This window comes from Cydia amplana, chromosome Z (genome assembly GCF_948474715.1).
Source record: "Cydia amplana chromosome Z, ilCydAmpl1.1, whole genome shotgun sequence".
In the NCBI taxonomy this organism is placed as follows: Eukaryota; Metazoa; Arthropoda; class Insecta; order Lepidoptera; family Tortricidae; genus Cydia; species Cydia amplana.
In genome coordinates, this window is record NC_086096.1 from 38,195,154 (window position 1) to 38,205,076 (window position 9,923).

At 41.7% G+C, this 9,923-nt stretch overlaps 1 protein-coding gene across 1 annotated transcript in view; it reads right to left on the reverse strand.

Annotated features, from left to right (window-relative positions):
* Positions 1 to 9,171, reverse strand: part of LOC134660708 (uncharacterized) — a 60,748-nt gene extending 51,577 nt beyond the window's left edge. Inside the window, exons 1-4 of the mRNA XM_063516490.1 lie at positions 8,753 to 9,171; positions 2,986 to 5,225; positions 2,520 to 2,716; positions 999 to 1,040 (exon numbers count right to left, since the gene is read on the reverse strand). Coding sequence (XP_063372560.1) covers positions 999 to 1,040; positions 2,520 to 2,716; positions 2,986 to 5,225; positions 8,753 to 8,812 — 2,539 coding nt within the window. The 5' untranslated portion in view covers positions 8,813 to 9,171. The remainder of the gene's footprint in view (positions 1 to 998; positions 1,041 to 2,519; positions 2,717 to 2,985; positions 5,226 to 8,752) is intronic.
* Between the last annotated feature and the right edge of the window lie 752 nt (positions 9,172 to 9,923).

Here is a 9,923-nt window from a genome sequence, read left to right on the forward strand (position 1 = left end):
TTACCAATAAGTAAATGGTATATAATATGTATGTTAAGTTTAGCTTTTTTTTAACACAATTGCACGAGAGCAGCGTGATTTTTTTAGCATCAAGCCGAATTCAGCCTTTAGCAACAATCCAAAGTAAGCACCCTAAAAGCGCGCATTTTTGAGTGTTTATAGGCATGTTTTCCGAGCAAAGCCCGTTCTCCCAGATATTGAAGTTATTATGAGAACACATGCTGTGACGTCACAATCAGGTAGTCCGCTAGGCGGCGCAGGTGCACAGGTTAACGAAAAATAGTATGAGCGTTGCTAAAAGTACCCCTAGTGTAAATTTCATTCGATAGCGTGACGTGACGTACGCGTTTACGTTAAGTGTCATTTTGTAAGGGGTTTTGAGTTTCCAAAACGTCCCGCTTTGCGCGTTGTTCAAAATTCCATACAAAAATAGACATAACGCGAACGCACGTCACGCTATCGAATGAAATTTACACTAGGGGTTCTGGCGCGTGCGTGCGCTGAAGGCCTACCGCGAACCACGTTCGACGTGTTGCCTCCGTCACACTACGTACGAAATTACAAGTGCGACAGAGATGCAACACGTCGTACCCCCTCTGCTCCGTGCACCCGCGCCGGCTAGCGGACGCCCTGATTGTGACGTCACACCATGTGTTCTCATAATAACTTCAATATACGCCCTCAAGGTCATCCATTTAAATTAATACTCAGCCAGCAAATGTCCCCATTCCCCGCCTCGGCAGTAATGGTATTTATACAATAAAATACGTACCTAATATCGCCGATATACTTACTCAACCGTGTATCTGCAACACTCATTTGATGACAAAAACACCCGTATGCCGAATGAAAGAAAAGCGACATTTCCATCAAATGATTGTTGCAGATATGAGGTTGAGTAAGTATAGCGACGATATGCTGAACCTTTAAAACATGTTCTGAAATGTATACATATTTTTGACGTGTTAATGCGATCACACGCATGCATTCACATATACCTTTTATATCGGGGTCTTTGACGTCACCCGAAAATGTCACGACTGCAAAATAAATAAATAAATACATATACTAAATATATTCATTTACTAGATTGGTTTGATTTCCATTGCATAAACTATAGGGGGCAGCACAGGAGCCCCCTGTTTATTGACGCGAAGTGTAAATGTCAAGTTTATGCTTCCAATGTCAAGATGGCAGAGCCCACTAGAGTTAGACCAAGATATGTCTGCAGCGATTTTGATAGCCCACGCAGTGCAAGTGTTATTTACAAGTCATAAATTCATAGAAGTTTGACGTTTAAAATGACACTTGCACTGCATGGGCTATCAAAATCGCTGCAGACATATCTTGGACTGACTCTGACTGGCGGCACATGCTTTGGCGTGAAGTGTCAATGTACAGTTTATGTTTCCAATTCAGGCCACAAGATGGCAGACCCTCCAACGCGCATGGCCTATCCTATATCCTCTCCCGGGATCAATTAAGATGAGGTATTTACCTCCTACCTACCTACCTATAGGTTTAGTGATTTTAACCATGACCGTATACCAAGATATTTAAAGGAACTATCAGAGTCAGAGATATAGTGTTGCTAAGTAAATACGGTCAAGGAATTTAATTTCAGTACCATTTCGTACCTTGTCACAGTGACAACAGTATGAGATCCCTAGCGACTTTCATATTGATTGTCACTGTGACAAGGTACGAAATGGTACGGAAATTAAATTATTTGACTGTACTAGTACAGTCACCATCAGATATATCGGTGCAGCTAAGGCGCTCACAAATATCTGAACACGCCTCTATTATCAGGGCTTTAGAGTGCGTTTTCAGATATTGTGGACACCTTGGCCGATCCGATATATGTGATGGCGACTGTACAAGCCTCGATAAATCATTTATGTATTGATTTAAGATAACCGGCCGATATTCTTATCGTGTTCATACGCAATCTGATAGATATGGGATATGGACGTGCCAGGCGTGAGATAAGCGTTTTAAATGATATAAGTTCTTTATTAGGGATCTGTTTTGTGATCCTCTTCTTAAGGGGCCCACTGATTAGCAGTCCGCCGGACGGTATTGGCCTGTCAGTTAGAACAAAAAGTTGACAGTTCCGAACAACTGACAGGCCGATACCGTCCGGCGGACTGTTAATCAGTGGGCCCCTTTAGTCGTTAATTACATCCGTAGATCGTAAACGAACATTTTCGACTCGTAAATGGATCCTAAATAATGATTTGTTTTCATTGTACTAAAAATCCATTTGTATTATGTGACTGTTTGAGTTCTGAATAAATAAGTAAAAAAAATTAAAAAATTACGGGGGTTTTTCCGAGCCTTGCTCTTGACAGAGTCATCAATGACGTCACGATATCTCATGTAAGCGCATGAGCGTGAATCGGTCCGATCGTGAGCGTGCTGTGAGCGCTGTGAGCGTAATTCGGAACATAGCCCTGGTGTCTGAAATAAATACATATAATATGTATTCCTCTTTTTCAATACTATCAGCAACTAACCTCTTCTATCCTCGTCCCGTCTCAAGCTTCCATATTTGCGGTTGGGGTCAATGTCCCTGTAGCGTCCGTAGCGTCGTCGCTCGTCGTCGTCGTAGCGACGGTCGCGCTCGATCGTGTTGTAGCGATGGCGGTCGTCGTAACGACGGTAGTCGTCCGGACGGGGAGGCTTGGACGAGTACGAGCCTTCGCGGTAACGTCTATAAAGATAAAATGAAATAATTTAGCCTACAATACGTCCCACTGCTGGGCACAGGCCTCCTTTCACGCGCGAGAGGGCTTGGGCTTTAAGACCCACGATAAAAGAAAGAATACTATAATAATATTGTATCTTATAGCGAATCTTATAGCAATGGACGAAGGTTGATATTTGGATGTAGCTGCGCGCGTCAGTTGACGTTTTTGGCGGTCTTATAATTGTTATAAAAATACAATGATACAAAACAAATATTACTGTTATTGTTCTTACCTCCGTTCTCTTTCCCTGTCGCTATAGTAATCCGTATCTTCCGTCTCATACCGACGACTCCTCGTGCCGCGGCGATGTTTCCTCCCCTCAGGACTCGCCTCTCTTTCCCTCCCATCTCTCCTCTCCCTCCTATCCTTATCATCTCGCTCTCTCCTCACGGGCCTCCCATCTCTGTCATACTTCCGGTCTCTCGAGTATCTCCCATCGTCCCTGTCCTTGTCTCTCGAGGACTTGAGTTTTCTGTCCCTCCTTGGGCTCGATTTGATTCTATCTCGCTCCGAATCGTCTCCCGACGTCCTGTTGATAGATTGACGTCGCGAGCTCGACACCTGATGGTCGTTCTCGGACAAGTCCGTCTTTCTGTCCGATCCTGGATCTGTTGCGTTGGTATCAGCGCCATCGAAGTGTTCTCTGGTATAAGTTAGATCAGAAGACGCGACGGCGCTTAGATCCTGAAGATTCTCGCCTTCCATCATGACTTCCCGTTGTTGTTCTTCTGGGGGTCCATTGTAATCGGAGGACACGTCGTTAGAGCTTCCGCGGACGTTGAAAGGATTCCTAGGTGGTTCGGTATAGTCTGAACCGTCCACGTTCTGCTCTCGTATATCAGAAGGTCCGGCGTTCGGGTAATCATGGTCGACGCCTGTTACGACCCTGTGCTCGTTGTATCCGGCTTGGTATTGGGGGTATTCGTCGTTGCTCGGTTCGCCGGGAACCATCCTGCCTATAGGTCGCGTCCTTTGTGGTTGGGAGTAGTCGGGGGTCTGTTGACCGTCGGCTTGGCGGTAAGGGCGGGGATTCTCGTCTGTAGGCTGCCCGTCTATGTGTCTGTCCATGTAGTTGTCGGGCTGGTTGTAGGAGTTGTCTGCTTCAGTCTGCTGTCCAGGCACCATGCGAGATAAACCTGGCGGGGGCTCGTCAGAATTAGACTCCTGTTGGCCCACGACCATCCTCCTTAACCCCGGGGGAGGCGGCAAGCCCCTACTGAAGTCGGTATTCTCATAATCACCCGTAGACAGATGCGCCGTCTGCAAATACTCGTTCCTATCGTTCTGCGGCGCGACTTCCAAATTATCTGGTACCTGTGGAACTTGCAGTGGTCTGAAAGCCACCTGAGGCTGGTCTGGGCGTTCTGAATTGTCCGGGGTCGTTTCCAGATTCGCTCCAAAGCCTACTGGAGTTCTGTGTTGGACTTTGTTGACCGCTGCCGGCGAATTCAAGGCCGTCATCCCTGGGAAAGGTTGACTAGGCGTGGTGGATTTACTAGGAGTGCTTTTATGGGAGAAAGAACCAGTGTTTTTAAAGGGGTTCTGGCTTGAAGCCGGGAAGTTTGTAGGTGGTAGTGGTAAGTTTGAGACGGGAGGAGGGGGTATGGCGGCAGGGGACCTTGACGGCGAAGGCGCCTCGTGTCGCTCCTGTGTCTCATCATTAGTGATGCTCATTTCTTGCAGCGAACAAGCGAGCTCGTCAGATTTCCGGTCCCTTCGCTCGACCTCTTCAACAGTCGGCGTAGGCCAATCGATCGGGGGCATAAGCTCTTCCCCGTGGAAATTGAAGTTAGTTGTATCGTTATGCCCCGGGCTACTTTTCGTTGAATTCCTAGATTGATTTTCGCTCCGATAAGTGCTTTCGGAGTGGAGCGGATCGCTGGATTCCTGAGACATTTGGGACTCGATAGACCACTGAGGTGTTAAGTCGGAATTCAATCTTTTTCCAAGCGCTAAGTTCGGCAGCCTTTCCTTAACCACCTCCTTATCGCTCAGCTTGACATCTTCTTTTGGTGGTTCAGGTTTAAGTTCTTGGGACTCAGCAGGTTTCTCCTCTTTCTTATCCTCCATGGACCAGTTCCAAGTGTCAGTTGAAGCGAAGCTTTCTTCGATGACATTTGCGTTATTGAATGCTTGGGGTTGGTTTTGGGCAGCAAGTTGGGCCTGTTTGGCTGATTCGTCCCAGCCCCAGTCCCAGTTGTCTTCCCAGGCGTCTGTGTGGCCCTGCGGAGGTTGGTTGGGTTGGTTGGGGTAGTATTGGTAGCCAGGTTGGGGTTGGTAGCCTGGGTAGTTCTGGTTGTAAGGTTGCTGGTACATCTGGTTGGCGTTAGGGTACTCCGGTTGGAAGGGGTATTGTTTGTATTGTTGCTGTTGTGGTTGTTGTGGTGGAATTTGTTGTTGTTGTTGTTGAGGCCACTGTTGTGCTGGCGCACCTGCGTAGCCCGGATACATGTTTTGTTGGTTATTGAATTGCTGTAACAAATAACATAAGTTTCAGTGAAAAATAAAAAATTGTTTTTGTAATAAACAACTTCTACCTACTCTACAATACTAGATTAATATCGTCTTAAGTGAATGGAATGATGATGGAGAATGATAGTGAAGTCTTGTAATGTAACCACACCGACAAAAACACAATAATTTCAAGGGCGAAACAGACACACTCGCGGCCGCCATGCCTCGGGCTAGGGACGTCTCCACAAACCGAGCTGCGTCGCGCGGTAATATCCCAGTGCGGAAGTGTGTGGACCCGCCCAATGGCTTTTTCTTCATTGTATAAAAAGATAAATTATACATATTTGTACATGTACAAAAAAAAAGGTATATGCCTAAATGTTAATACTGACACTTAAAATTCATAAATCTTATTGCAAATACATAAGGGAGCTGCGGCAATTGATTTCTGCGGTTTATTATAAAATTATTGTAATCTAAATATAATCCTAATTACATACATTGGTTGTTGATTTACAAACATTACATAAAAGATTCACTTACATTATATATGCATCTCTTTTAATACTTGTAATATAAAACTGCTTATAACAAGTTGTACCTATTCCGACAGAAAAATCAAAGAGTAGCATTAATATCCCAGGACAGTAATATGTAAAACTAGTTCCCGACTCTTATACAAACCCGCTAAGAATTTTGTTAGTGAAATGTACGAATCGACGCGGTCGGTTCTGCTCAATCTAGCGTAATATTTGGTAAACCTTTTTGTAAGAACTTCCTATATAGACGCAAACAATAACAAGGCATTGTGAAAAACCGGCCAAGTGCGAGTCGACTTCGCGCACGAAGGGTTCCGTACCATTACGCAAAAAACGGCAAATAATCACGTTTGTTGTATGGGAGCCCCACTTCAATATTAATTTTATTTTGTTTTTAGGGTTCCGTAGCCAAATGGCAAAAAACGGAACCCTTATAGATTCGTCATGTCTGTCTGTCTGTCCGTCTGTCCGTCTGTCTGTCCGTCCGTATGTCACAGCCACTTTTCTCCGAAACTATAAGAACTATACTGTTGAAACTTGGTAAGTAGATGTATTCTGTGAACCGCATTAAGATTTTCACACAAAAATAGAAAAAAAACAATAAATTTTTGGGGTTCCCCATACTTCGAACTGAAACTCAAAAATTTTTTTTCATCAAACCCATACGTTTGGGGTATCTATGGATAGGTCTTCAAAAATGATATTGAGGTTTCTAATATCATTTTTAGGGTTCCGTAGCCAAATGGCAAAAAACGGAACCCTTATAGATTCGTGATGTCTGTCTGTCTGTCTGTCTGTCCGTCTGTCTGTCCGTCCGTATGTCACAGCCACTTTTCTCCGAAACTATAAGAACTATACTGTTGAAACTTGGTAAGTAGATGTATTCTGTGAACCGCATTAAGATTTTCACACAAAAATAGAAAAAAAACAATAAATTTTTGGGGTTCCCCATACTTCGAACTGAAACTCAAAATTTTTTTTTTCATCAAACCCATACGTGTGGGGTATCTATGGATAGGTCTTCAAAAATGATATTGAGGTTTCTAATATCATTTTTTTCTAAACTGAATAGTTTGCTCGAGAGACACTTCCAAAGTGGTAAAATGTGTGTCCCCCCCCCCCGTAACTTCTAAAATAACAGAATGATAAAACTAAAAAAAATATATGATGTACATTACCATGTAAACTTCCACCGAAAATTGGTTTGAACGAGATCTAGTAAGTAGTTTTTTTTTTATACGTCATAAATCGCCTAAATACGGAACCCTTCATGGGCGAGTCCGACTCGCACTTGGCCGCTTTTTTTCTAAACTGAATAGTTTGCGCGAGAGACACTTCCAAAGTGGTAAAATGTGTGTCCCCCCCCTGTAACTTCTAAAATAAGAGAATGATAAAACTAAAAAAAATATATGATGTACATTACCATGTAAACTTCCACCGAAAATTGGTTTGAACGAGATCTAGTAAGTAGTTTTTTTTTTATACGTCATAAATCGCCTAAATACGGAACCCTTCATGGGCGAGTCCGAATCGCACTTGGCCGCTTTTTTTATTAGTATTTGTTGTTATAGTGGCAGCAGATATACGTACATCATCTGTGAAAATTTCAACTGTCTAGCTATCACGGTTCATGAGTTACAGCCTGGTGACAGACAGATAGACGGACAGCGAAGTCTTAGTAATAGGGTCCAGTTTTTACCCTTTGGGTACAGAACCCTAAAAAAGGAAACCTCAACACAAGAAGAATAATAAGAACATAATATAACAAGGAATGAAGTAGCACAGAAATCATATTCTTTGACCGCATAGCAGAAGCAATGAATAGATTCGCTCAGCCAATAATATTCAGAAACATTTTACTAGAATGTTGCTGGAAAAGCTGTCTTTTATCCATCTGAGAATGCCGGGAAGCCAATTTTTGGTCTATAGTCTTGTGTTTTTGACCATAAAGTACTGCGAGTAGAAAATAATATGGAACTCTCATTTGTTTCTTGAACAGAAAATGTATGGCGTAGTACGGTCACCTCACGGTCAATCACGGAGCGTGACTGTACTTTATAGTGAATAAAATAGACTATGACTCCCTAGCATATCCAAAGAAATTGAGAGGTGGAAAGGTGGTATGAGTAAACTTATACAAAAAAATATTTGTGTAGGTATTTAATGATAGTTGTAGGCAAATGCTCCTGCTGCTGCTGCTGCATGCTGTCTACACTTCAGGATTAGGGTAACCAGCCCTAAAGTAGGGTAACCAGCCCAAAAAAATATGAGACACACTCTTATGGCTCTACCACAGACAAGACATCCTCTAGACTGAGCATAGTAACGCTACCCCCTCTGCCATTATATACGGTAGTTGCCCTCCCCTAGTCCTTAGTCTAGCAATGCCCTTAGGTGTATGTCACCAACTTAAGTACATGTTTCCTATAATTACAGTTAAGGAGCGGATAAATAAGAGCACAGCCTACATTACAATACATACAACTCAAACAAAATTAATAGAATGTTTTTTTTAAATGTTCCATATAAAATTCCATTTTCATTGCTTTTGAGAGTACTGCAACCAAAAGTATCATGGTACCAGGAGTATGGTTTCCTTACTGCTCTTACAAGATTGTGTAAAATAGGTTTAATTTAGTCTATGGTTCATCAGAAGAAAATGAATGAATGAAGTACAAGATAAAAAAAAAATTAAATAGTCAAGGTACAGCAAACAAATACAGCAAGAATGAATGATATAGTAAAAGCTACCCTAAGCCTTACTGCTTAGCAATATTGCGTCGTCATCAGATGATACAATAGGTTAGTCTTCCAAAAAATATGGGTTAATGTGAAAAACTCGATATAAACAAGTATAAACTCATTATAAGCGCGTAATATACCCTAAAGAAGAACAAACACGTAATTATAGATTATAACATGTGAAAAAACTTATTGTACGCGGCCATAACAAAACTGTTTCCAGTGGAAACTGCGGACACGTATACCTCTGTATATGGGACTCACCTGAGGGTTGAAGGCCGCCTGGTCCCCGGGCGGCCCTCCCGGCTTCTTGGCCCACGACATGGCCCTTTAATTACGTAACATTCGCGAGGAATCCGCACGCATATGCTAGCTACAACAATACCAGTCACTCTCTGACATGCACTGCACTTTCACTTGTCACCTTTCACTATCAACTTTGAAACGAAGCGACATAAATACGTATTTAAGTCTTATTTCTAGCGTTTTAGAAGTAATTAGTACGTTTGTTGGGTTATTTCATAAATATTTCAGAAGAAAGTACATTGTTGACAGAGAGCCATCGATCGGAGCGAAGGTGCCCCGTTGGCAGTGTAGCCATGTACGTTACGACATGACATGATTGCCAAACCCATACGGAGACGTGGAAGGAATTTTAAAGTAAAAGAAATCTGCTGCTATGGATATGTTATTTTTACTGTAATAAAAGCCTTCGACAAATATATACTGAAATATGGAGATTCAAAGAACGTAAAATAAGTTACCAAGTAAAATAATTTTAATATCTTCTCTAAAACTTACGAACAAAGATTGAACATTTGTATTTAAGTAAATACGCTTAAATTAAATATTTTTTTAATGTATCTACTAGAAATAAATTACATGCAACATAATATATTATTTATTATAATATAAAAAAAGGATTTTCTTTGAATTATTGAATTCCACTTGAATTCCTCTTCCTGCTTTTCCTAATTTTCCTTATCTGTGCATGTGTCAAGCAATCAGCCAATCAGAGCAAAGGTCGTCATGTTTATTTTTCTTTTTAATTTCATTTTTCTCCATGGATACAGATCATTTCAGTCAAAGGAATTTAAGTGGGAGTCCCATTGCACCACCATTGCACTAAAAATCAATATGGATAAAAACATACATTTGCATTGCGGCATACGTTTTGTCAAAGAATATACACCATAAAAGTATTGTATATACAATCAGGCAATATTTTCATCACTACTTACGCCTATGAGGTAAAAATATAAAATCTTCAATAATCGATTAATTGAATCGATACTACAACAAAGCATTCAGCAATGAATGGCCGTCCTTAGCTAATGATTGACTTCGAATTGACGTTTTTATTTAAAAAAAAAACTACAACCACTCATGTTATTGCTTTCCATGTTGATCTAAATAAATAATCTTAAAAATATAT